The 27654-nt window shown below is 42.3% G+C and overlaps 2 protein-coding genes and 1 pseudogene across 3 annotated transcripts in view; all 3 read left to right on the forward strand.

Annotated features, from left to right (window-relative positions):
* LOC311282189 overlaps positions 1-12548 on the forward strand; it is a 37450-nt pseudogene extending 24902 nt beyond the window's left edge. Inside the window, exons 15-28 of the transcript in view lie at positions 51-176; positions 292-512; positions 636-649; positions 737-850; positions 5048-5223; positions 5795-6061; positions 9617-10185; positions 10370-10452; positions 10983-11139; positions 11254-11415; positions 11613-11738; positions 11854-12074; positions 12198-12211; positions 12299-12548. The product of the transcript in view is annotated as an uncharacterized misc_RNA (transcript). The remainder of the gene's footprint in view (positions 1-50; positions 177-291; positions 513-635; positions 650-736; positions 851-5047; positions 5224-5794; positions 6062-9616; positions 10186-10369; positions 10453-10982; positions 11140-11253; positions 11416-11612; positions 11739-11853; positions 12075-12197; positions 12212-12298) is intronic.
* A 3260-nt stretch (positions 12549-15808) lies between these two features.
* On the forward strand, positions 15809-18791 carry LOC311281535 (keratin, type I cytoskeletal 19-like). The gene is made up of 8 exons (XM_084394553.1): positions 15809-16373; positions 16558-16640; positions 17181-17337; positions 17497-17658; positions 17856-17981; positions 18097-18317; positions 18441-18454; positions 18542-18791. Exons 1-8 carry the CDS (start codon positions 15879-15881, stop codon positions 18664-18666), a joined length of 1383 nt encoding a protein of 460 aa, XP_084250679.1. The 5' UTR covers positions 15809-15878; the 3' UTR covers positions 18667-18791.
* A 5383-nt stretch (positions 18792-24174) lies between these two features.
* On the forward strand, positions 24175-27151 carry LOC311281536 (keratin, type I cytoskeletal 19-like). The gene is made up of 8 exons (XM_084394554.1): positions 24175-24739; positions 24922-25004; positions 25542-25698; positions 25857-26018; positions 26216-26341; positions 26457-26677; positions 26801-26814; positions 26902-27151. Exons 1-8 carry the CDS (start codon positions 24245-24247, stop codon positions 27024-27026), a joined length of 1383 nt encoding a protein of 460 aa, XP_084250680.1. The 5' UTR covers positions 24175-24244; the 3' UTR covers positions 27027-27151.
* The last annotated feature ends 503 nt before the right edge of the window (positions 27152-27654 follow it).

The raw sequence follows: 27654 nt of genomic DNA on the forward strand, positions 1-27654 counted from the left end.
GTCTAACAGTGTACTTGAATTCATATTGTGTGTTTCTGTCTTTCTTTTAGACGGCAGGATTGAACAAAGAGGTGACCCAGAGCACAGAAATCATACAAACAACCAAGACACAGATCACAGATCTGCGACGCACTCTGCAGGGTCTGGAGATCGAGCTACAGTCTCAACTCAGCATGGTGAGAAACAAGTGGAATGTTGAGTGACAGATATTACATTATCTGAACCAAAGGCAGTTTTATGGCCAAGTATGCTTTATTAAGATCTTTGTGCTTGTTCTCATTGCTCAAACAGAAAGCGGCACTGGAGAACTCACTGGCAGACACAGAGAATAGGTACAGCTGTATGCTAGCAGGCTACCAGAACCAAATCAACATGTTGGAGGGTGAGCTGTGTCAAATGCGGGCTAGCATTGAGCAACAGGGACAAGATTACGTCATGTTGCTGGACATCAAGAGCCGTCTGGAGCAGGAGATCGCCACCTACAGAAGCCTCCTGGAAAATCAGGACATTAAGTAAGATCATTTATTTATAAAAGTTAATGTGAGTTAAAGTCAGTGAAGCATGGATCATGTTACATTATCTTGTCCTGAATGGCTTCACTAATTCTTTTTTTCTTTTTCCTCCTACTCTTCCAGGACTCAAATACCAGGTAATTGAAATCTATCTTTGTATATAGTGGTATGGTCAGTTTTAGGCATATTTTACATTAAGCATTAATGACTCTTTTGCCTTTCAGCTGGATCTGTCTCTTTCTCTGGTGGATCTCACTCTGGCTCATCTGGTGGTTCCCACACCATCTCAACTGGTGGACCAACAATCCAAATAAAGCAAACCACCACCACTTCACACCGTACTTACTAAACACAGAGCATGCTGCTCTGTGAGACAGTATTCAAACACATGCACACATTTAATTCAAAACGAATGTTCATACACATCATTTGTGACATGACAAAGAACAAGGAAACAAATGTTTAAAAGCACTGAAAGACACTCACTGTTGTGTTTTTGTGTGAAAAAAAACTGTCTGAAAATAAAAGTGCTGTCAGCAATCATTTCTTATGTGTGTTTTTTTGCATAACACTATGACTAAAATGTAAAATGATGCAAAACACATGGGAGTTATATTCTCGATGCTGTAGTTTATTTTATCAGTCACAGTATATCATTAATCAAGCTTAATTTGACTTTTCAACTACAATTAGGCAGGGTGAACTGAAAGCTTTTACAATCTTTTAGCTTTATCATTGACAAAAGTATGTGGTGCATTTTCTTCCCAAAATTATTTTCTTTCTCAAATTCATGTTTCAAGTTGACAAAACACAATAAACGAAATCACACAATAACTGTTAAACCAGACATAGCCTTAATTTGTATCTAAATAACTTTCATTGATTTTCTTTCATAATGCACTTACCATAATATTTATTAGTGGGGCAACGGATCATAAAACGTACTCGGTTACTAACGTAACCTCGGTTCTCTCTAGAGAGAGGAACGAGTACTGCGTAGAATACGCTAGGGGAAATTTCCACGAGATTTTTCCACGAGAATACTGAAGCCAAAAAAATTATCCTTAATTTTGTATTAATGTAAAACGCGTTGCGGCAGCATACGGACATAAGCGAGGCAGCTCGCGCGCCTATTGGCTGGTCTGCTGGCAACTGCTTAAGCCTATCGGGCTTCGCGCCCTTTGCGTCACGTCCCGCCGAAACGGGCGTGGCTTAGGTCTATAAATACCGCTCGCAGGCTTGATATCTCTGGTTTTTCATAGTCGAAGCAACCAGAGCGCGTGCATGCACGGCAGGATACGCAGTACTCGTTCCTCTCTCTAGAGAGAACCGAGGTTACGTTAGTAACCGAGTGCGTTCTCTTACGAGAGATACTCTCGTACTGCGTAGAATACGCTAGGGGAACCTATTGTAAAACGCCGTGCGTGCTGGGATCTGATACTATAGACTCAAGGGCGACAGCCCGGAGTTCATACAGTACACAATCACCCAGGGGACTCACAGGGAATCCTGGAAGAGGAGGGGTTTAGCCACTATCTTCCTACATGGCAGCATAGAGCAGCACTGCAATACTCAATAGCTGCATAACTGACAGTGTCAGTGTATGAGATTTGGCCGCACTAGACCGACAATAGTCTGGCCTGTAGTGCGGGAACCTCTAGGTTGTAAAACCTTATAAATGTAGACGGAGAGGCCCAGCCTGCCGCCATACAAATATCTTGCACGGCAATCCCACTTGACCAGGCCCACGATGAAGCCATGCTTCTCGTGGAGTGCGCCCTGACACCCAGTGGGCACTGCATGCCCCGGTTGTGTAAGCTAGCGCTATTGCGTCCACTATCCATCTGGATAGGGTTTGTTTCGAAGCGGCTAGTCCCTTAGAACGCCCGCTGAATGAAACAAAGAGCTGCTCCGTCTGTCAGAAAACAGAGAGAACCTCCGTCACACCGCAATGTAGGGGTGACACACCACGAGCTGTGCACCAGCCAGAAAACACCGACCATTTGGAGGCATAGAGACGTCGCGTAGACGGAGCTCTAGCCTGCGTGATAGTGTTTAACACTCCCTGTGGGAGGTCAGCGGGTACCCGTTGATGGCCCACACATGAAGGGACCACAGCTCTGGGTGAGGATGCCAGATCGAGCCGTTGGCTTGAGAGAGGAGATCCCTCCTCAGAGGCACTGGCCACGGGGCGGTGCTTGCTAACTGCATCACAATTGGGAACCAAGGTTGGCTCATCCAAAGTGGGGCTACAAGCAGCACTGAGCATCTTTCTTCCCTGACCGGTTCTACCACCTGTGTCAGGAGGGAGACGGGGGGAAGGGACCTGAGGCCGCCCTGGCAATTTATGTAGGACACCACTGAGACGTTGTCTGAACGTATTAGCACGTGGTGTCCCCTTATAAGGGGACAAAAGCGCGTGAGCGCCTTGCTCACTGCCAACATTTCGAGGCAGTTGATATGTAGGAGCTTCTCCTGCTTTGACCACTGGCCAAAAAGCGGTCTGCCCTCGAGCAGCGCTCCCCATCCCGAGGTGGATGCGTCCATGGACACCACCGTCACTCTCGAGGAAGTCCCCAGGCTTACACCTGATTGGTACCAGTCTTTTGCCTCCCAAGGTTTCAGAGCTGCCATGCACGCTTGATTGACCTTGAAGCGAAGCCGACCGGAGGCCCACGCTGTGCGTGGCACTCTCTTTTTGAGCCAGAACTGCAGTGGGCGCATGCGCAGAAGGCCCAACTGGAGAACTGATGATGCTGAGGCCATCAGACCTAGCATCCTTTGAAATGTCTTGAGAGGGACTATCGCGCCGCAGCGGAACGAGCCGGCTGCGCGCCGAATGTCCAGTGTGCGCTGAGATGACAGGCGTGCTGTCATTAGCAGCGAGTTCAGTTCTATTCCCAGAAAAGATATAATCTGTCTGGGGAATAGCGAGCTCTTTTCCCAGTTCACTGCGAGACCGAGATTCTCGAGGTGATCGAGTAAAATGGTCCTGTACTCCACGAGCTCCGAGTGAGATTGGGCTAGAATCAGCCAGTCGTCCAAATAGTTCAGCACTCGTATGCCCCGCTGTCTGAGGTTGCGGAGGCTGCGTCCATGCACTTCGTAAATGTACGGGGTGCCAGGGACAAGCTGAAAGGCAGGACTGTGTACTGATATGCCTGGCCCTCGAAGGCGAATCTCAAAAATCGCCTGTGACGTGACGCTATCTGTATTTGAAAATACGCGTCCTTTAGATCTATTGACACAAACCAGTCCCCTCGGCGGACATGCGCGAGGATTTTTCCGGTCATGCGCATCCTGAACTGGCGCTTCACAAGCGCTCTGTTCAGCTGCCGCAGATCTAGTATGGGTCTGAGACCCCCGTCTTTCTTGGGCACCAGGAAGTATCTGCTGTAAAGCCCCCCTTCGCTTTGGGCTTGAGATAGGGGTTCTATAGCCCCTTTGCTCAACAGTTTCAGAATCTCGGCTCGAAGTAGATGAGCTACTTTCGATTCTACCGTGGTCTCGACGCGCGCTATGTAGCGGCGCGGACGCCGGCGAAACTGCAGCGAATAGCCTTCTTTTATGATGTTCAGCACCCATCTTGAAACCCCGGGAAGCTTTTCCCACGCAACTGCGCGAGTAGCTAGGGGCTGGATGCGAAGCACGCTCTGATCGGCTCGCGATACAGTGGCTTCGGTGTGCTGTGACATAAGCGTCGCGCTCATGACATCTGAGGCAGGGGGCGCGCTGATAACAGCGGGCAGAATGCCCGCGCTCGACTCCTCTGTAGTGTTTAACTGAGAGGGGGAGGGCTGGGCTAATTCCATGTCTGTGTGTGGGCGTGGGCGCAGAGCAGCGGGCACATAGACCACTTTTACAGCATTGCTCGCGTGAGCAGAGCGTATGCATACTGGTCTCGTATTTACAGAGACCGTGAGACATGTGGGAAGTAGCGTTTGTGGGCACTGGGTAGTGGGCACGTTTGCTACGTTTAATGCGCAATCGATCTGAGTCGATTTTATGTGCGCGAGCCCTGTGTGAAGGGCTGTGCTTGTGTGTAGGAATGGGCACTGAGTAGTGGGCATTTTTTCTACACATGAAACACCGTCGGCCGTGGCCGGGACACCAGAAAATACACTCTTTAAGGGATTTATCTGGGTAGCCGTAAAACGGCTTTTTTGTGCAGGCAAGCGGGCAATGGAACCGGCTTGTTGGCTGCTAAATACGCTGGACCAGTCACACTTCCTGGAACTGGACGAGCGGCAAGCTTTGGTGGAAGTGGACACCGTCGCTTTCCTAGGCGTGCTAGGACGATTTCGGGGCCTCTGGCTTCAACGCAACCTTTGGCCGCGGGCCACGCGGGGCGGGGCGGCGGCTGGATGAGCGAGAGCGCGGTCTCGAGCTCTGGGTCTGGCGGCGTTGTGAAGAGGAGGCAGTGGACGGAGGCTTAGGCTGTGAGCTCTGAGCAGACGGTTTTGCACGGCCTGCTGCAGAACTGGAGCGCTTCGGGAGGAAGTGCTTCATGGCCTGGGTCGCTTTCTGCACCTCAGCGAACCTATTGGCGAAATCTTTGACCGAGGTTCCGAAGAGGCCGGCAGGGGAAAGCGGCGCGTCGAGGAACGTGGTGCGCTCTGATTCAGACATGTCCGAGAGCGTCAGCCACAGATGTCTTTCAGACACGGTCAGCGAGGCCATGCTCCGTCCAATGGCCTGTGCCGCTGACTTGGTAGCGCGGAGAGCGAAGTCTGTAGCGCTTCTCAGGTCCGGCACGCAGATTGCGTCAGGTCCTTTCTCATCCAGCTTGCGGAGGAGATCGGCCTGGTATATCTGGGGCGTGGCCATGGTGTGCAACGCTGACGCGGCCTGCCCGGCGGCGGAGAAAGCGCAGCGGAGCAGGGCTGACGTCGTGCGGCAGGCTTTTGAGGGCAGCGCCATCTTAGCACGCCGTCCAGCGGAGGGCGGGCATAAGTGCGCTGCAATAGCCTCTTCGACCGGCGGCAGGGAGTGGTAGCCTCTGTTCTTTGCGTCATCGACAGCGGAGAACGCCAAAGAAACAGAGGATCGTGTCCTGGCAGAAAAAGGGGAGCCCCAAGACTTAGCGACTTCTTCATGAAGCTCAGGAAGAAAGGGCGCTGGCTTGGATGCAGGTGAAGTGCGCTCCCCAGGCAGGAAGTAGCCGTCCAGCCGGTTGTGAGCAGGCTGCTCGGGCGTAATCCACTCGAGGCCGAGGCTCGCCGTGGCCTGAGTGAGAACGTGCGTGAGCTCCGCCTCAATGCTCGCTCTCTTTCCCGTTGAAGCACGGGCAGGGGGGGCCAGATCCTCAGAGCTCGCCCAAATCTCACTGCCTGATGCTAAGAGAGAGCAGGAATCCCCCTCTCGCAGCAGCGCGTCGATCTCATCAGCGTCGTCGACGGAAGCGGCGGCAGACCGCGGCCGTTGCCCGTCAGGAAGTGATGCTGATGAAACCGGAGAAGCAGGCGGGCGCACCGGCGAGCTTTGACGGCTGGGAGAGGGCTCCGGGAATCGCTGAGCGCGGCGCTTTTCATGGCGCGGCACAACAGCAGGTGTGGGCGCAGTCTCGTTGAATAGTGCCAAACGAGTCCTCAGAGTCGCTAATGGCAACAGCTCGCAGTGAGGGCAGAGCTGCGTGATCTTGACCCAGGCAGGAAGCGCATATGACATGGCGGTCCCCGTCGCTGAGTGTGGCTCTGCACGAGCCGCAGGAAGGCATCTTAAGAAAGACGCCGCTCTTTTAGACAGTGTGTGTCGCGCCGGCGAACACACACACAATGCAGAGAAAGGATATAGGCGCTGGATAGCGCAGCAGGAAGGCGATGAAGGCGGCGCGGCCAGCAGCTTCGTCGACTCGTCCCGCTGAAGTGCCTTTTCAACAGCGCGGCTTCTTCTCGGATCCAGCGATGTGAGTTGCTTCGCTGAAGGATGAAAAATCAGAGATATCAAGCCTGCGAGCGGTATTTATAGACCTAAGCCACGCCCGTTCCGGCGAAGCGCCCTCATTGGGTCTGACGTCACTCTAGGTCTCGCTCGATAGGCTTAAGCAGTTGCCAGCAGACCAGCCAATAGGCGTGCGAGCTGCCTCGCCTATGTCTGTATGCTGCCGCAATGCGTTTTACATTAATACAAAATTAAGGATAATTTTTTTGGCTTCAGAATTCTCGTGGAAAAGGATTTTCCCCTAGCGTATTCTACGCAGTACGAGAGTATCTCTCGTAAGAGAACTCGCGGTTCAAACAATATTATATTTTTTCATTTACAGATAGGATAGTTTCTCAGATCAGAAAAAAAACAAAAAAACTTTAAGTAGCCATCGATACCACAGCCAGGGCAATCTCTTTAGGGGACAAAAGGTGGTGACGATTCTGGGGGCCACTGGTTTTCAGGTGACCCCCATATCCTCTCCACACCCAGGACAGGGAAGCGATGTAAACCAAGGGGTGTCAATTTTTTGTAAATCTATTTTGTAGCTATTATTGTCAAAGGTATAGTACATACATTGTCTTAAAAAAAAATGTTTTACACTGATGCACAATACACAAAATTACACAATAACCGTTTAACCACATAGCCAAGTTTACAGGCATAACTTTCATCTTTCATAACGCATCACAAGAATATTTATCTTCCTCTGTTCTCATTTATTTGAACATATATCTAATTATTTTTTAATAGAACTGTTTTTTAGTTTAATCAATGAATAATTTGCTATATGGGCTATCTATAGATTAACAGATGTTGTTTGATTGTTAAATATTAGTATTATTATAGTTGTAAAACATTGACATCTAATTTAAAATCTTGAAAGCCTATAATTAAAATTAATGAATTGTGGTAATTAAACTTATTTGACACTGGGTATAACTGTGCACACAAAAGTCAGAGTCTCGCTGTATTGCTCAGGCTGCACTGCAGTGTCTATTCACAGGCGCGATCCCACTACTGATCGGCACGGGGACTTTGACCTGCTCCGTCTCCGACCTGGGCCGGTTCACCCCTCCTTAGACGACCTGGTAGTCCCGGGCTCCCCCAGGAGCACCATATCGATACCGAACTTAGTGCGGACACCCGATCGACATAGTCCACTACAGTCCAGAACCCCTGAGCTCAAGCGATCCTCCAGCCTCAGCCTCCCAGTATCTTGGATTACAGGCGCGCGCCACTGCACCCGGAGAGAGCTGTGAGAATCAGCGCTGATACTGAATCTAGTGGCTCACAGCGACATCTAGTGTATGAAAATGGATGATTAGGTTACAATAAGACAGGGTGAATTAAAGCTTTTTGAAATCTCCTTGGTTACTTTTTTATTTTAAATGGAAGTGGTATATTTTCTTCATAATTATGTGTTTTCAAAGTTATGCTTCGAATTGATTCAACACACCAAAAAAAAAAAAAAAAAAAAAAAAAAAAAAAAACACCAGCTGTTTAACCAATTAAGTTTTCCATAACTTTCATAATTGCCTTTCATAATGCAATTACTATAAGAGTATTTATTCATAGTGCCCTATGAAAGCAGACTGTTAGACTACCGTAAGGACGGTGAGCCGAAGCTTTTTACAATATATTTTGCAGCTTTTCTTGTCAAAGTGTTTTCAAATTTTTATTTTATTAAAAACTGATGTCTCAGGTTGTTTTAGCACAATACACAAAATCACACAATAACCGTTTAACCACTGAAGTTTTCCAGACATAACTTTAGCCATTCATAACATCATGAGAGTATTTATCTTCATCTGTTCTCATTCATTTGAACATATCTGAATTTTTTTTTAATCAAACTGATTCATAGTTTAATAAATGGATAATTTGCTAGGTTATATAGGCTATGTATAGATTTACAGAATTTGTTTTTCGATTGTTAAATATATTATAGGCTAAATGCAAAATATTGACATCTAATTTACAATCTTGAAAGCCTATAATTAAGAATAATGAGTTGTTGTAATCACATTTATTAGACACTGGGGTATAACTGTGCACACCCGGCGAGAGCTGCGAGAATCAGCGCTGATACTGAATCTAGTGGCTCACAGCGCCATCTAGTGCATGAAACCGGAATAACAACCGGTTTCATGCAAAAGAAAATTACAAATAATTTGAGTAAAAATATGTTAAATGTAATAATAATAAATGAATTAATATTAATAAAAATATGATGAAATGTAATTAACCACAACTTTGTAATTCTCCCATGTAAGACAATATTTCTCATTATTCCCCACCGTTTTTACCTATAGCACTGTGTTTAATTATAACCAATGCTCAAGACAGACAAACATGCACACATGGGTTATTTATAAAGAAAAAAAAGTTTACTCTTTAGTTTTAACTACTTGATGTAAAAGTATAACCTTTTGTACTTATTGCTCATGTTTTTGTCAATACTTTGATAAAAAATATTGACAATGTACCCATAGGTAAATACCCCATGTTCAGTACAATTTCTAAGTACTTTTTACACCCCAGCTCACATGCACCATAAAACAGCCTCAAATAAAATAAAATAAAATAAAATAAAATAATAAAATAAAATAGCCTCAAATAAAATTAAATACAATATAATAAACAAACTGGGCTGAAGTACTCAGGCTGATCCATATGACCTGTAAAAGGATGGTGAAACTGTCTCAGATGATCTCACATCGCCTCAGGGAGTTACCTGTCAGCTAAATCCCTCTTCATTATTATTAAAATGGTGAATTTATAAAATCTCTATCCTCGCTTGCCCGGCTCAGCCTCCTTTTTCTGCCTCTAACTGTCAAAGAGATTTCCTCCACTGGCACAAAACACTTACAAACACGCTCATTAACACACACACATGCATACAACTTGTGTGTCGAAAGCCTAGTTGTCTTATTGCACTCCCTCCATTGTAGTCTGGAGGGTGAGTACATCTAAGGAGTATAAAATTCTTTTGCAGTTTCCTCACCAGGGTGGAGCCTGAACGCTAAGTTTCAACTCTGCTGGTGGTGACAGCTGGGTCTGGCACAAACACACTCTCTCACACACACCTTACCTCCCTCACCCACCCACAAAGTGCTGGAGCCACCCTGGATCTCCATCTCTATAAGAGGTCAGAGCTGGGCTCAAACGTGCCATCCTAGCCAGGACAACTCTACCGGTTTCCTTCAGTGTCCTCTCTGGGTTCATCTCATCTCCGTATCCATCCAACTATGTCGGTCTCTGTTCGCACGACATCCTACAAAGGTCCCAAGACTGTGACCTCAAAGTCCATAGTCACCAAGAGTCGGAGCTGTTCGCCAGCCTTCCCACATAAAGCCTTCAGCGTGCATGGAGGTGGTCATGGTGGAAGCACCCGCATCTCTTCCTCCTTGCTGCATTCCAGAATTAGAGGCGGTGGAGGATACTGCGGAGGATACGGTTTTGGCGGAGGATATGGTGGAGGATATGGTGGAGGATTTGGTGGAGGATTTGGTGGAGGATTTGCACCAGGAGGCTGCGTTGTAAATGACTACCAGCTGAATGAGAAGGCCACCATGCAGAACCTGAACGACCGTCTGGCGTCCTACCTGGAGAAGGTGCGCTCCCTGGAAGCAGCCAATGCCATTCTGGAGAGGCAGATCCGCGAGTACTATGAGAAGAAGGGGCCGATCGCACAGAGCAGAGGGACTACAGCGCCTACTGGAACACCATCAAGGACCTGAAGGACAAGGTACAGTGATCTCTAAATGAATGACACATATAGTAAATTCTAGTGTACTGACATTTCTTTGCATACAGCAGCTGAAAATCAGACTGCAGATAATCACTTCAGGTTCTGATGATCTACAGCAATGCTCCAGATTTAAATACATTCTAATGTAATAAAATTTATATATCAATATTCTACCTTTCAGATTAAAAATGCTACCATCCACAACGCCAACATCCTCCTGCAGATCGACAACTCTAAACTGGCTGCTGATGACTTCAGGGTGAAGTAAGTTAAACAGTGTTGACCACTAACTTAGACAACTATATTGATGCCTAAAATGCAACAGCTTCACAGTGTTTATCTATGCCATTCAAAAGTTTGGGGTCATAAAGTTTTTTTTTTTTTTTTGTAATGTATTACAGTTTCGACAAAAATATTAAGCAGCACAACTGTTTTCAACATTGATAATAATAATAAGAAGAATAAGAATAAGAATATGTATTGAGCACCAAATCAGTGTATTAGACTGATTTCTGAACGATCATGTGACACTGAAGACTGTTATGATGCTGAAAATTCAGCTTTGACATCACAGGAAAAAATTGCATTTGAAATAATATTTTACATTATTACTGTTTTACTGTATTTTTATCCCAAAAATGCAGCACTGGTGAGCATGAGACTTTAAAAAAAAAAATTACAAATCATACCGAGCCCAAAATTTCGTATGGTAGTGTGTGTATATATATGATACTCGTCATGTTTAAACGTTGATCGGTGAGTTTAATTCCCTGTGTGACCTTTCCACCAATCAGATATGAGCATGAGGTGGTGATGCGCCAGTGCGTGGAGTCCGACATCGCTAACCTGAATCGCTTGCTGGACCAGACACACCGGGCAAAGGCCGACCTGGAGATGCAGATCAAGAATTTGCAGGAAGAGCTGGAGTTTATGAAGAAGAACCACCAGGAGGTTTGTAGTAGCTTCCTGACATAATCATCTATATATGACTGATCCTGAAAGTTTGGACCATTATATTATATTATATTATATTATATTATATTATATTATATTATGACGTTTTAGGAGCTGGCAGCACTGAGGTGTCAGCTGACAGGCACAGTGAATGTAGAGGTTGATGCTGCTCCTCAGCAAGACCTGAACAAGGTTCTGGATGAGATTCGTTGTCATTACGAGACCATCATACAGAAACACCGCAGGGAACAGGAAGAATGGTTTAAAAACCAGGTAAGACTTCGTCTGTCTCTTTAAATGATTTTGTTGTGAATTCTAATTTACCATTATACATACTGAAAAACTGACTTTACTGAAGAATAAACCACATATTCCAGCTGGTGTCTTATGGTACTGTGGTAAAACAATATATCTTAGATTACGATATTCAGTACTTGAATTCATATTGTGTGTTTCTGTCTTTCTTTTAGACGGCAGGATTGAACAAAGAGGTGACCCAGAGCACAGAAATCATCCAAACAACCAAGACACAGATCACAGATCTGCGACGCACTCTGCAGGGTCTGGAGATCGAGCTACAGTCTCAACTCAGCATGGTGAGAAACAAGTGGAATGTTGAGTGACAGATATTACATTATCTGAACCAAAGGCAGTTTTATGGCCAAGTATGCTTTATTAAGATCTTTGTGCTTGTTCTCATTGCTCAAACAGAAAGCGGCACTGGAGAACTCACTGGCAGACACAGAGAATAGGTACAGCTGTATGCTAGCAGGCTACCAGAACCAAATCAACATGTTGGAGGGTGAGCTGTGTCAAATGCGGGCTAGCATTGAGCAACAGGGACAAGATTACGTCATGTTGCTGGACATCAAGAGCCGTCTGGAGCAGGAGATCGCCACCTACAGAAGCCTCCTGGAAAATCAGGACATTAAGTAAGATCATTTATTTATAAAAGTTAATGTGAGTTAAAGTCAGTGAAGCATGGATCATGTTACATTATCTTGTCCTGAATGGCTTCACTAATTCTTTTTTTCTTTTTCCTCCTACTCTTCCAGGACTCAAATACCAGGTAATTGAAATCTATCTTTGTATATAGTGGTATGGTCAGTTTTAGGCATATTTTACATTAAGCATTAATGACTCTTTTGCCTTTCAGCTGGATCTGTCTCTTTCTCTGGTGGATCTCACTCTGGCTCATCTGGTGGTTCCCACACCATCTCAACTGGTGGACCAACAATCCAAATAAAGCAAACCACCACCACTTCACACCGTACTTACTAAACACAGAGCATGCTGCTCTGTGAGACAGTATTCAAACACATGCACACATTTAATTCAAAACGAATGTTCATACACATCATTTGTGACATGACAAAGAACAAGGAAACAAATGTTTAAAAGCACTGAAAGACACTCACTGTTGTGTTTTTGTGTGAAAAAAGACTGTCTGAAAATAAAAGTGCTGTCAGCAATCATTTCTTATGTGTGTTTTTTTGCATAACACTATGACTAAAATGTAAAATGATGCAAAACACATGGGAGTTATATTCTCGATGCTGTAGTTTATTTTATCAGTCACAGTATATCATTAATCAAGCTTAATTTGACTTTTCAACTACAATTAGGCAGGGTGAACTGAAAGCTTTTACAATCTTTTAGCTTTATCATTGACAAAAGTGCATTTTCTTCCAAAAATGATTTTCTTTCTCAAATTCATGCTTCAAGTTGACAAAGCAGAATAAATGAAATCACACAATAACTGTTAAACCAGACATAGCCTTAATTTGCATCTAAATAACTTTCATTGATTGTCTTTCATAATGCACTTTCCATAATATTTATTAGTGGGGCAACGGATCATAAAACTCGCGGTTCAAACAATATTATGTTTTTTCAGTTACAGATAGGATAGTTTCTCAGATAAAAAAAAAAAAAAAAAAAAAACTTTAAGTAGCCATCGATACCACAGCCAGGGCAATCTCTTTAGGGGACAAAAGGTGGTGACGATTCTGGGGGCCACTGGTTTTCAGGTGACCCCCATATCCTCTCCACACCCAGGACAGGGAAGCGATGTAAACCAAGGGGTGTCAATTTTTTGTAAATCTATTTTGTAGCTATTATTGTCAAAGGTATAGTACATACATTGTCTTAAAAAAAATGTTTTACACTGATGCACAATACACAACATTACACAATAACCGTTTAACCACATAGCCAAGTTTATAGGCATAACTTTCATCTTTCATAACGCATCACAAGAATATTTATCTTCCTCTGTTCTCATTTATTAATTTGCTATATGGGCTATCTATAGATTAACAGATGTTGTTTGATTGTTAAATATTGGTATTATTATAGTTGTAAAACATTGACATCTAATTTACAATCTTGAAAGCCTATAATTAAAAATAATGAATTGTGGTAACTTATTTGACACTGGGTATAACTGTGCACACAAAAGTCAGAGTCTCGCTGTATTGCTCAGGTTGCACTGCAGTGTCTATTCACAGGCGCGATCCCACTACTGATCGGCACGGGGACTTTGACCTGCTCCGTCTCCGACCTGGGCCGGTTCACCCCTCCTTAGACGACCTGGTGATCCCGGGCTCCCCCAGGAGCACCATATCGATACCAAACTTAGTGCGGACACCCGATCGACATAGTCCACTGCAGCCCAGAACCCCTGAGCTCAAGCGATCCTCCAGCCTCAGCCTCCCAGTATCTTGGATTACAGGCGCGCGCCACTGCACCCGGCGAGAGCTGTGAGAATCAGCGCTGATACTGAATCTAGTGGCTCACAGCGACATCTAGTGCATGAGAATAGATGATTAGGTTACAATAAGACAGGGTGAATTAAAGCTTTTTGAAATCTCCTTGGTTACTTTTTTATTTTAAATGGAAGTGGTATATTTTCTTCATAATTATGTGTTTTCAAAGTTATGCTTCGAATTGATTCAACACACCAAAAAAAAAAACAAGAAAAAAAAAAAACACACCAGCTGTTTAACCAATTAAGTTTTCCATAACTTTCATAATTGCCTTTCATAATGCAATTACTATAAGAGTATTTATTCATAGTGCCCTATGAAAGCAGACTGTTAGACTACCGTAAGGACGGTGAGCCGAAGCTTTTTACAATATATTTTGCAGCTTTTCTTGTCAAAGTGTTTTCAAATTTTTATTTTATTAAAAACTGATGTCTCAGGTTGTTTTAGCACAATACACAAAATCACACAATAACCGTTTAACCACTGAAGTTTTCCAGACATAACTTTAGCCATTCATAACATCATGAGAGTATTTATCTTCATCTGTTCTCATTCACTTGAACATATCTGAATATTTTTTTAATCAAACTGATTCATAGTTTAATAAATGGATAATTTGCTAGGTTATATAGGCTATGTATAGATTTACAGAATTTGTTTTTCGATTGTAAAATATATTATAGGCTAAATGCAAAATATTGACATCTAATTTACAATCTTGAAAGCCTATAATTAAGAATAATGAGTTGTTGTAATCACATTTATTAGACACTGGGGTATAACTGTGCACACCCGGCGAGAGCTGCGAGAATCAGCGCTGATACTGAATCTAGTGGCTCACAGCGCCATCTAGTGCATGAAACCGGAATAACAACCGGTTTCATGCAAAAGAAAATTACAAATAATTTGAGTAAAAATATGTTAAATGTAATAATAATAAATGAATTAATATTAATAAAAATATGATGAAATGTAATTAACCACAACTTTGTAATTCTCCCATGTAAGACAATATTTCTCATTATTCCCCACCGTTTTTACCTATAGCACTGTGTTTAATTATAACCAATGCTCAAGACAGACAAACATGCACACATGGGTTATTTATAAAGAAAAAAAAGTTTACTCTTTAGTTTTAACTACTTGATGTAAAAGTATAACCTTTTGTACTTATTGCTCATGTTTTTGTCAATACTTTGATAAAAAATATTGACAATGTACCCATAGGTAAATACCCCATGTTCAGTACAATTTCTAAGTACTTTTTACACCCCAGCTCACATGCACCATAAAACAGCCTCAAATAAAATAAAATAATAAAATAAAATAGCCTCAAATAAAATTAAATACAATATAATAAACAAACTGGGCTGAAGTACTCAGGCTGATCCATATGACCTGTAAAAGGATGGTGAAACTGTCTCAGATGATCTCACATCGCCTCAGGGAGTTACCTGTCAGCTAAATCCCTCTTCATTATTATTAAAATGGTGAATTTATAAAATCTCTATCCTCGCTTGCCCGGCTCAGCCTCCTTTTTCTGCCTCTAACTGTCAAAGAGATTTCCTCGACTGGCACAAAACACTTAGAAACACGCTCATTAACACACACACATGCATACAACTTGTGTGTCGAAAGCCTAGTTGTCTTATTGCACTCCCTCCATTGTAGTCTGGAGGGTGAGTACATCTAAGGAGTATAAAATTCTTTTGCAGTTTCCTCACCAGGGTGGAGCCTGAACGCTAAGTTTCAACTCTGCTGGTGGTGACAGCTGGGTCTGGCACAAACACACTCTCTCACACACACCTTACCTCCCTCACCCACCCACAAAGTGCTGGAGCCACCCTGGATCTCCATCTCTATAAGAGGTCAGAGCTGGGCTCAAACGTGCCATCCTAGCCAGGACAACTCTACCGGTTTCCTTCAGTGTCCTCTCTGGGTTCATCTCATCTCCGTATCCATCCAACTATGTCGGTCTCTGTTCGCACGACATCCTACAAAGGTCCCAAGACTGTGACCTCAAAGTCCATAGTCACCAAGAGTCGGAGCTGTTCGCCAGCCTTCCCACATAAAGCCTTCAGCGTGCATGGAGGTGGTCATGGTGGAAGCACCCGCATCTCTTCCTCCTTGCTGCATTCCAGAATTGGAGGCGGTGGAGGACACTGCGGAGGATACGGTTTTGGCGGAGGATATGGTGGAGGATATGGCGGAGGATTTGGTGGAGGATTTGGTGGAGGATTTGCACCAGGAGGCTGCGTTGTAAAGGACTACCAGCTGAATGAGAAGGCCACCATGCAGAACCTGAACGACCGTCTGGCGTCCTACCTGGAGAAGGTGCGCTCCCTGGAGGCTGCCAATGCCATTCTGGAGAGGCAGATCCGCGAGTACTATGAGAAGAAGGGGCCGATCGCACAGAGGGACTACAGCGCCTACTGGAACACCATCAAGGACCTGAAGGACAAGGTACAGTGATCTCTAAATGAATGACACATATAGCAAATTCTAGTGTACTGACATTTCTTTGCATACAGCAGCTGAAAAGCAGACTGCAGATAATCACTTCAGGTTCTGATGATCTACAGCAATGCTCCAGATTTAAATACATTCTAATGTAATAAAATTTATATATCAATATTCTACCTTTCAGATTAAAAATGCTACCATCCACAATGCCAACATCCTCCTGCAGATCGACAACTCTAAACTGGCTGCTGATGACTTCAGGGTGAAGTAAGTTAAACAGTGTTGACCACTAACTTAGACATAACTATATTGATGCCTAAAATGCAACAGCTTCACAGTGTTTATCTATGCCATTCAAAAGTTTGGGGTCATACAATTATTATTATTATTTTTTTTGTAATGTATTACAGTTTCGACAAAAATATTAAGCAGCACAACTGTTTTCAACATTGATAATAAGAATAATAAGAAGAAGAAGAATATGTATTGAGCACCAAATCAGTGTATTAGACTGATTTCTGAACGATCATGTGACACTGAAGACTATGATGTTATGATGCTAAAAATTCAGCTTTGACATTACAGGAAAAAATTGCATTTGAAATAATATTTTACATTATTACTGTTTTACTGTATTTTTATCCAAAAAATGCAGCACTGGTGAGCATGAGACTTTAAAAAAAAAATTAAAAATCATACCGAGCCCAACATTTTGTATAGTGGTAGTGTGTGTATATATATGATACTCGTCATGTTTAAACGTTGATCGGTGAGTTTAATTCCCTGTGTGACCTTTCCACCAATCAGATATGAGCATGAGGTGGTGATGCGCCAGTGCGTGGAGTCCGACATCGCTAACCTGAATCGCTTGCTGGACCAGACACACCGGGCAAAGGCCGACCTGGAGATGCAGATCAAGAATTTGCAGGAAGAGCTGGAGTTTATGAAGAAGAACCACCAGGAGGTTTGTAGTAGCTTCCTGACATAATCATCTATATATGACTGATCCTGAAAGTTTGGACCATTATATTATATTATATTATATTATATTATATTATATTATATTATATTATATTATATTATATTATATTATATTATATTATATTATATTATGACGTTTTAGGAGCTGGCAGCACTGAGGTGTCAGCTGACAGGCACAGTGAATGTAGAGGTTGATGCTGCTCCTCAGCAAGACCTGAACAAGGTTCTGGATGAGATTCGTTGTCATTACGAGACCATCATACAGAAACACCGCAGGGAACAGGAAGACTGGTTTAAAAACCAGGTAAGACCTCGTCTGTCTCTTTAAATGATTTTGTTGTGAATTCTAATTTACCATTATACATACTGAAAAACTGACTTTACTGAAGAATAAACCACATATTCCAGCTGGTGTCTTATGGTACTGTGGTAAAACAATATATCTTAGATTACGATATTCAGTACTTGAATTCATATTGTGTGTTTCTGTCTTTCTTTTAGACGGCAGGATTGAACAAAGAGGTGACCCAGAGCACAGAAATCATCCAAACAACCAAGACACAGATCACAGATCTGCGACGCACTCTGCAGGGTCTGGAGATCGAGCTACAGTCTCAACTCAGCATGGTGAGAAACAAGTGGAATGTTGAGTGACAGATATTACATTATCTGAACCAAAGGCAGTTTTATGGCCAAGTATGCTTTATTAAGATCTTTGTGCTTGTTCTCATTGCTCAAACAGAAAGCAGCACTGGAGAACTCACTGGCAGACACAGAGAATAGGTACAGCTGTATGCTAGCAGGCTACCAGAACCAAATCAACATGTTGGAGGGTGAGCTGTGTCAAATGCGGGCTAGCATTGAGCAACAGGGACGAGATTACGTCATGTTGCTGGACATCAAGAGCCGTCTGGAGCAGGAGATCGCCACCTACAGAAGCCTCCTGGAAAATCAGGACATTAAGTAAGATCATTTATTTATAAAAGTTAATGTGAGTTAAAGTCAGTGAAGCATGGATCATGTTACATTATCTTGTCCTGAATGGCTTCACTAATTCTTTTTTTCTTTTTCCTCCTACTCTTCCAGGACTCAAATACCAGGTAATTGAAATCTATCTTTGTATATAGTGGTATGGTCAGTTTTAGGCATATTTTACATTAAGCATTAATGACTCTTTTGCCTTTCAGCTGGATCTGTCTCTTTCTCTGGTGGATCTCACTCTGGCTCATCTGGTGGTTCCCACACCATCTCAACTGGTGGACCAACAATCCAAATAAAGCAAACCACCACCACTTCACACCGTACTTACTAAACACAGAGCATGCTGCTCTGTGAGACAGTATTCAAACACATGCACACATTTAATTCAAAACGAATGTTCATACACATCATTTGTGACATGACAAAGAACAAGGAAACAAATGTTTAAAAGCACTGAAAGACACTCACTGTTGTGTTTTTGTGTGAAAAAAAGACTGTCTGAAAATAAAAGTGCTGTCAGCAATCATTTCTTATGTGTGTTTTTTTGCATAACACTATGACTAAAATTTAAAATGATGCAAAACACATGGGAGTTATATTCTCGATGCTGTAGTTTATTTTATCAGTCACAGTATATCATTAATCAAGCTTAATTTGACTTTTCAACTACAATTAGGCAGGGTGAACTGAAAGCTTTTACAATCTTTTAGCTTTATCATTGACAAAAGTAGGCTATGTGGTGCATTTTCTTCCCAAAATTATTTTCTTTCTCAAATTCATGTTTCAAGTTGACAAAGCACAATAAACGAAATCACACAATAACAGTTAAACCAGACATAGCCTTAATTTGCATCTAAATAACTTTCATTGATTGTCTTTCATAATGCACTTACCATAATATTTATTAGTGGGGCAACGGATCATAAAACGTACTCGGTTACTAACGTAACCTCGGTTAATTCTCTCTAGAGAGAGGAACGAGTACTGCGTAGAATACGCTAGGGGAAAATCCTTTTCCACGAGAATACTGAAGCCAAAAAAATTATCCTTAATTTTGTATTAATGTAAAACGCGTTGCGGCAGCATACAGACATAGGCGAGGCAGCTCACGCGCCTATTGGCTGGTCTGCTGGCAACTGCTTAAAGGAGAAGTTCACTTTTAAAATGAAAATTCTGTCATCATATACTCACCCTCATGTTGTTTCAAAGCTGTATGAATTTCTTTCTTCTGCTGAACAGAAAGGAAGATATTTAGAAGATTATCAGTAACCAGACAGTTTTTGGGTCCCAATGACTTCCATAGTAGGAAAAAAATATACTATGGAAGTCATTGGGACCCAAAAACTGTCTGGTTACTGATAATCTTCTAAATATCTTCTTTTCTGTTCAGCAGAAGAAAGAAATTCATACAGCTTTGAAACAACATGAGGGTGAGTATATGATGACAGAATATTCATTTTAAAAGTGAACTTCTCCTTTAAGCCTATCGGGCTTCGCGCCCTCTGCGTCACGTCCCGCCGAAACGGGCGTGGCTTAGGTCTATAAATACCGCTCGCAGGCTTGATATCTCTGGTTTTTCATAGTCGAAGCAACCAGAGCGCGTGCATGCACGGCAGGATACGCAGTACTCGTTCCTCTCTCTAGAGAGAACCGAGGTTACGTTAGTAACCGAGTGCGTTCTCTTACGAGAGATACTCTCGTACTGCGTAGAATACGCTAGGGGAACCTATTGTAAAACGCCGTGCGTGCTGGGATCTGATACTATAGACTCAAGGGCGACAGCCCGGAGTTCATACAGTACACAATCACCCAGGGGACTCACAGGGAATCCTGGAAGAGGAGGGGCTTAGCCACTATCTTCCTACATGGCAGCATAGAGCAGCACTGCAATACTCAATAGCTGCATAACTGACAGTGTCAGTGTATGAGATTTGGCCGCACTAGACCGACAGTAGTCTGGCCTGTAGTGCGGGAACCTCTAGGTTGTAAAACCTTATAAATGTAGACGGAGAGGCCCAGCCTGCCGCCATACAAATATCTTGCAAGGCAATCCCACTTGACCAGGCCCACGATGAAGCCATGCTTCTCGTGGAGTGCGCCCTGACACCCAGTGGGCACTGCATGCCCCGGTTGTGTAAGCTAGCGCTATTGCGTCCACTATCCATCTGGATAGGGTTTGTTTCGAAGCGGCTAGTCCCTTAGAACGCCCGCTGAATGAAACAAAGAGCTGCTCCGTCTGTCTGAAAACAGACGAGCGAGACACATAAGCTCTTAATGCCCTGACTGGGCAAAGGGAGCTTTCGTCCATATTTCCTTCAGTGACCGGCAGGGCAGACAGGGAGATGACCTGTGCTCTGAACGGTGTATTGAGGGATTTAGGAACATAACCGTGCTTAGGTTTGAGTATAACTCTAGAGTCATTAGGCCCAAATTCCATGCACGTCGCGCTTACTGAGAGTGCGTGTAAGTCCCCTATGCACTTCACTGAAGCGAGAGCCAGAAGAAACGGCGTCTTGAAAGACAGGTGTTTAAGATCAATCTTCTGCAAGGGCTCGAATGGATGACCTTTCATGGCTTCCAGTACCGTAGAAAGGTCTCATATAGGGACTGTGGGAGGTCTGGGAGGATTCAGTCTCTTAGCTCCTCTAAGGAAGCGAATGACTAAATCGTTCCTTCCAATAGACTGGCCAAGCGTGGTCGAAGAGAACACTGCTATGGCTGCCACATATGCCATGCCTCTTTTAGACAGTGTGTGTCGTGCCGGCGAACACACACACAATGCAGAGAAAGGATATAGGCGCTGGATAGCGCAGCAGGAAGGCGATGAAGGCGGCGCGGCCAGCAGCTTCGTCGACTCGTCCCGCTGAACACCGCGACTTCTTCCCGGATCCAGCGATGTGAGTTGCTTCGCTGAAGAATGAAAAATCAGAGATATCAAGCCTGCGAGCGGTATTTATAGACCTAAGCCACGCCCGTTTCGGCGGGACGTGACGCAGTGGGCGCGAAGCGCCCTCATTGGGTCTGACGTCACTCTAGGTCTCGCTCGATAGGCTTAAGCAGTTGCCAGCAGACCAGCCAATAGGCGTGCGAGCTGCCTCGCCTATGTCTGTATGCTGCCGCAACGCGTTTTACATTAATACAAAATTAAGGATAATTTTTTTGGCTTCAGTATTCTCGTGGAAAAGGATTTTCCCCTAGCGTATTCTACGCAGTACGAGAGTATCTCTCGTAAGAGAACTCACGGTTCAAACAATAATATTTTTTTTCATTTACAGATAGGATAGTTTCTCATATCAGAAAAAAAACAAAAAAACTTTAAGTAGCCATCGATACCACAGCCAGGGCAATCTCTTTAGGGGACAAAAGGTGGAGACGATTCTGGGGGCCACTGGTTTTCAGGTGACCCCCATATCCTCTCCACACCCAGGACAGGGAAGTGATGTAAACCAAGGGGTGTCAATTTTTTGTAAATCTATTTTGTAGCTATTATTGTCAAATGTATAGTACATACATTGTCTTAAAAAAATTTTTTTTACACTGATGCACAATACACAAAATTACACAATAACCGTTTAACCACATAGCCAAGTTTACAGGCATAACTTTCATCTTTCATAACGCATCACAAGAATATTTATCTTCCTCTGTTCTCATTTATTTGAACACATATCTAATTATTTTTTAATAGAACTGTTTTTTAGTTTAATCAATGAATAATTTGCTATATGGGCTATCTATAGATTAACAGATGTTGTTTGATTGTTAAATATTGGTATTATTATAGTTGTAAAACATTGACATCTAATTTAAAATCTTGAAAGCCTATAATTAAAAATAATGAGTTGTTGTAATCACATATATAAGACACTGGGTATAACTGTGCACACAAAAGTCAGAGTCTCGCTGTATTGCTCAGGCTGCACTGCAGTGTCTATTCACAGGTGCGATCCCACTACTGATCGGCACGGGGATGTTGACTCACAGCGACATCTAGTGTATGAAAATAGATGATTAGGTTACAATAAGACAGGGTGAATTAAAGCTTTTTGAAATCTCCTTGGTTACTTTTTTATTTTAAATGGAAGTGGTATATTTTCTTCATAATTATGTGTTTTCAAAGTTATGCTTCGAATTGATTCAACACACCAAAAAAAAAACAAAAAAAAAAAAAAACACACCAGCTGTTTAACCAATTAAGTTTTCCATAACTTTCATAATTGCCTTTCATAATGCAATTACTATAAGAGTATTTATTCATAGTGCCCTATGAAAGCAGACTGTTAGACTACCGTAAGGACGGTGAGCCGAAGCTTTTTACAATATATTTTGCAGCTTTTCTTGTCAAAGTGTTTTCAAATTTTTATTTTATTAAAAACTGATGTCTCAGGTTGTTTTAGCACAATACACAAAATCACACAATAACCGTTTAACCACTGAAGTTTTCCAGACATAACTTTAGCCATTCATAACATCATAAGAGTATTTAACTTCATCTGTTCTCATTCATTTTAACATATCTGAATATTTTTTTAATCAAACTGATTCATAGTTTAATAAATGGATAATTTGCTAGGTTATAAAGGCTATGTATAGATTTACAGAATTTGTTTTTCGATTGTTAAATATATTATAGGCTAAATGCAAAATATTGACATCTAATTTACAATCTTGAAAGCCTATAATTAAGAATAATGAGTTGTTGTAATCACATTTATTAGACACTGGGGTATAACTGTGCACACCCGGCGAGAGCTGCGAGAATCAGCGCTGATACTGAATCTAGTGGCTCACAGCGCCATCTAGTGCATGAAACCGGAATAACAACCGGTTTCATGCAAAAAAACTTTACAAAAAATGCGAGTAAAAATATGTTAAATGTAATAATAATAAATAAATTAATATTAATAAAAATATAATGAAATGTAATTAACCACAACTTTGTAATTCTCCCATGTAAGACAATATTTCTCATTATTCCACACCGTTTTTACCTATAGCACTGTTTAATTATAACCAATGCTCAAGACAGACAAACATGCACACATGGGTTATTTATAAAGAAAAAAAAGTTTACTCTTTAGTTTTAACTACTTGATGTAAAAGTATAAACTTTTGTACTTTTTGCTCATGTTTTTGTGTCAATACTTTGATATAATTATTGACAATGTACCCATAGGTAAATACACCATGTTCAGTACAATTTCTAAGTACTTTTTACACCTCAGCTCACATGCACCATAAAATAGCCTAAAATAAAATAAAATAATAAAATGAAATAGCCTAAAATAAAATAAAATAAACAAACTGGGCTGAAGTACTCAGGCTGATCCGTATGACCAGTAAAAGGATGGTGAAACTGTCTCAGATGATCTCACATCGCCTCAGGGAGTTACCTGTCAGCTAAATCCCTCTTTATTATTATTAAAATGGTGAATTTATAAAATCTCTATCCTCGCTTGCCCGGCTCAGCCTCCTTTTTCTGTCTCTAACTCTCAAAGAGATTTCCTCCACTGGCACAAAACACTTACAAACACGCTCATTAACACACACACACACATGCATATAATTTGTGTGTCGAAAGCCTAGTTGTCTTATTGCACTCCCTCCATTGTAGTCTGGAGGGTGAGTATCTAAGGAGTATAAAATTCTTTTGCAGTTTCCTCACCAGGGTGGAGCCTGAACGCTAAGTTTCAACTCTGCTGGTGGTGACAGCTGGGTCTGGCACAAACACACTCTCTCACACACACCTTACCTCCCTCACCCACCCACAAAGTGCTGGAGCCACCCTGGATCTCCATCTCTATAAGAGGTCAGAGCTGGGCTCAAACGTGCCATCCTAGCCAGGACAACTCTACCGGTTTCCTTCAGTGTCCTCTCTGGGTTCATCTCATCTCCGTATCCATCCAACTATGTCGGTCTCTGTTCGCACGACATCCTACAAAGGTCCCAAGACTGTGACCTCAAAGTCCATAGTCACCAAGAGTCGGAGCTGTTCGCCAGCCTTCCCACATAAAGCCTTCAGCGTGCATGGAGGTGGTCATGGTGGAAGCACCCGCATCTCTTCCTCCTTGCTGCATTCCAGAATTGGAGGCGGTGGAGGACACTGCGGAGGATACGGTTTTGGCGGAGGATATGGTGGAGGATATGGTGGAGGATTTGGTGGAGGATTTGGTGGAGGATTTGCACCAGGAGGCTGCGTTGTAAATGACTACCAGCTGAATGAGAAGGCCACCATGCAGAACCTGAACGACCGTCTGGCGTCCTACCTGGAGAAGGTGCGCTCCCTGGAAGCTGCCAATGCCATTCTGGAGAGGCAGATCCGCGAGTACTATGAGAAGAAGGGGCCGATCGCACAGAGGGACTACAGCGCCTACTGGAACACCATCAAGGACCTGAAGGACAAGGTACAGTGATCTCTAAATGAATGACACATATAGCAAATTCTAGTGTACTGACATTTCTTTGCATACAGCAGCTGAAAATCAGACTGCAGATAATCACTTCAGGTTCTGATGATCTACAGCAATGCTCCAGATTTAAATACATTCTAATGTAATACAATTTATATCAATATTCTACCTTTCAGATTAAAAATGCTACCATCCACAACGCCAACATCCTCCTGCAGATCGACAACTCTAAACTGGCTGCTGATGACTTCAGGGTGAAGTAAGTTAAACAGTGTTGACCACTAACTTAGACATAACTATATTGATGCCTAAAATGCAACAGCTTCACAGTGTTTATCTATGCCATTCAAAAGTTTGGGGTCATACAATTTTTTTTTTTTTTTTTTTTTTTTTATGTATTACAGTTTCGACAAAAATATTAAGCAGCACAACTGTTTTCAACATTGATAATAATAATAATAATAAGAAGAAGAATATGTATTGAGCACCAAATCAGTGTATTAGACTGATTTCTGAACGATCATGTGACACTGAAGACTGTTATGATGCTGAAAATTCAGCTTTGACATCACAGGAAAAAATTGCATTTGAAATAATATTTTACATTATTACTGTTTTACTGTATTTTTATCCAAAAAATGCAGCACTGGTGAGCATGAGACTTTACAAAAAAAATAAAAAATCATACCGAGCCCAACATTTTGTATAGTGGTAGTGTGTGTATATATATGATACTCGTCATGTTTAAACGTTGATCGGTGACTTTAATTCCCTGTGTGACCTTTCCACCAATCAGATATGAGCATGAGGTGGTGATGCGCCAGTGCGTGGAGTCCGACATCGCTAACCTGAATCGCTTGCTGGACCAGACACACCGGGCAAAGGCCGACCTGGAGATGCAGATCAGGAATTTGCAGGAAGAGCTGGAGTTTATGAAGAAGAACCACCAGGAGGTTTGTAGTAGCTTTCTGACATAATCATCTGACTGATCCTGAAAGTTTGGACCATTATATTATATTATATTATATTATATTATATTATATTATATTATATTATATTATATTATATTATATTATATTATATTATATTATATTATATTATGACATTTTAGGAGCTGGCAGCACTGAGGTGTCAGCTGACAGGCACAGTGAATGTAGAGGTTGATGCTGCTCCTCAGCAAGACCTGAACAAGGTTCTGGATGAGATTCGTTGTCATTACGAGACCATCATACAGAAACACCGCAGGGAACAGGAAGACTGGTTTAAAAACCAGGTAAGACCTCGTCTGTCTCTTTAAATGATTTTGTTGTGAATTCTAATTTACCATTATACATACTGAAAAACTGACTGTACTGAAGAATAAACCACATATTCCAGCTGGTGTCTTATGGTACTGTGGTAAAACAATATATCTTAGATTACGATATTCAGTACTTGAATTCATATTGTGTGTTTCTGTCTTTCTTTTAGACGGCAGGATTGAACAAAGAGGTGACCCAGAGCACAGAAATCATCCAAACAACCAAGACACAGATCACAGATCTGCGACGCACTCTGCAGGGTCTGGAGATCGAGCTACAGTCTCAACTCAGCATGGTGAGAAACAAGTGGAATGTTGAGTGACAGATATTACATTATCTGAACCAAAGGCAGTTTTATGGCCAAGTATGCTTTATTAAGATCTTTGTGCTTGTTCTCATTGCTCAAACAGAAAGCAGCACTGGAGAACTCACTGGCAGACACAGAGAATAGGTACAGCTGTATGCTAGCAGGCTACCAGAACCAAATCAACATGTTGGAGGGTGAGCTGTGTCAAATGCGGGCTAGCATTGAGCAACAGGGACGAGATTACGTCATGTTGCTGGACATCAAGAGCCGTCTGGAGCAGGAGATCGCCACCTACAGAAGCCTCCTGGAAAATCAGGACATTAAGTAAGATCATTTATTTATAAAAGTTAATGTGAGTTAAAGTCAGTGAAGCATGGATCATGTTACATTATCTTGTCCTGAATGGCTTCACTAATTCTTTTTTTCTTTTTCCTCCTACTCTTCCAGGACTCAAATACCAGGTAATTGAAATCTATCTTTGTATATAGTGGTATGGTCAGTTTTAGGCATATTTTACATTAAGCATTAATGACTCTTTTGCCTTTCAGCTGGATCTGTCTCTTTCTCTGGTGGATCTCACTCTGGCTCATCTGGTGGTTCCCACACCATCTCAACTGGTGGACCAACAATCCAAATAAAGCAAACCACCACCACTTCACACCGTACTTACTAAACACAGAGCATGCTGCTCTGTGAGACAGTATTCAAACACATGCACACATTTAATTCAAAACGAATGTTCATACACATCATTTGTGACATGACAAAGAACAAGGAAACAAATGTTTAAAAGCACTGAAAGACACTCACTGTTGTGTTTTTGTGTGAAAAAAGACTGTCTGAAAATAAAAGTGCTGTCAGCAATCATTTCTTATGTGTGTTTTTTTGCATAACACTATGACAAAAATGTAAAATGATGCAAAACACATGGGAGTTATATACTCGATGCTGTAGTTTATTTTATCAGTCACAGTATATCATTAATCAAGCTTAATTTGACTTTTCAACTACAATTAGGCAGGGTGAACTGAAAGCTTTTACAATCTTTTAGCTTTATCATTGACAAAAGGTGCATTTTCTTCCAAAAATGATTTTCTTTCTCAAATTCATGCTTCAAGTTGACAAAGCAGAATAAACGAAATCACACAATAACTGTTAAACCAGACATAGCCTTAATTTGCATCTAAATAACTTTCATTGATTGTCTTTCATAATGCACTTTCCATAATATTTATTAGTGGCCGTGGGGCAACGGATCATAAAACTCGCAGTTCAGACAATATTATGTTTTTTCAGTTTCT

Source organism: Rutilus rutilus, assembly GCF_951802725.1.
Source record: "Rutilus rutilus genome assembly, chromosome: 22".
Lineage (NCBI taxonomy): Eukaryota > Metazoa > Chordata > Actinopteri > Cypriniformes > Leuciscidae > Rutilus > Rutilus rutilus.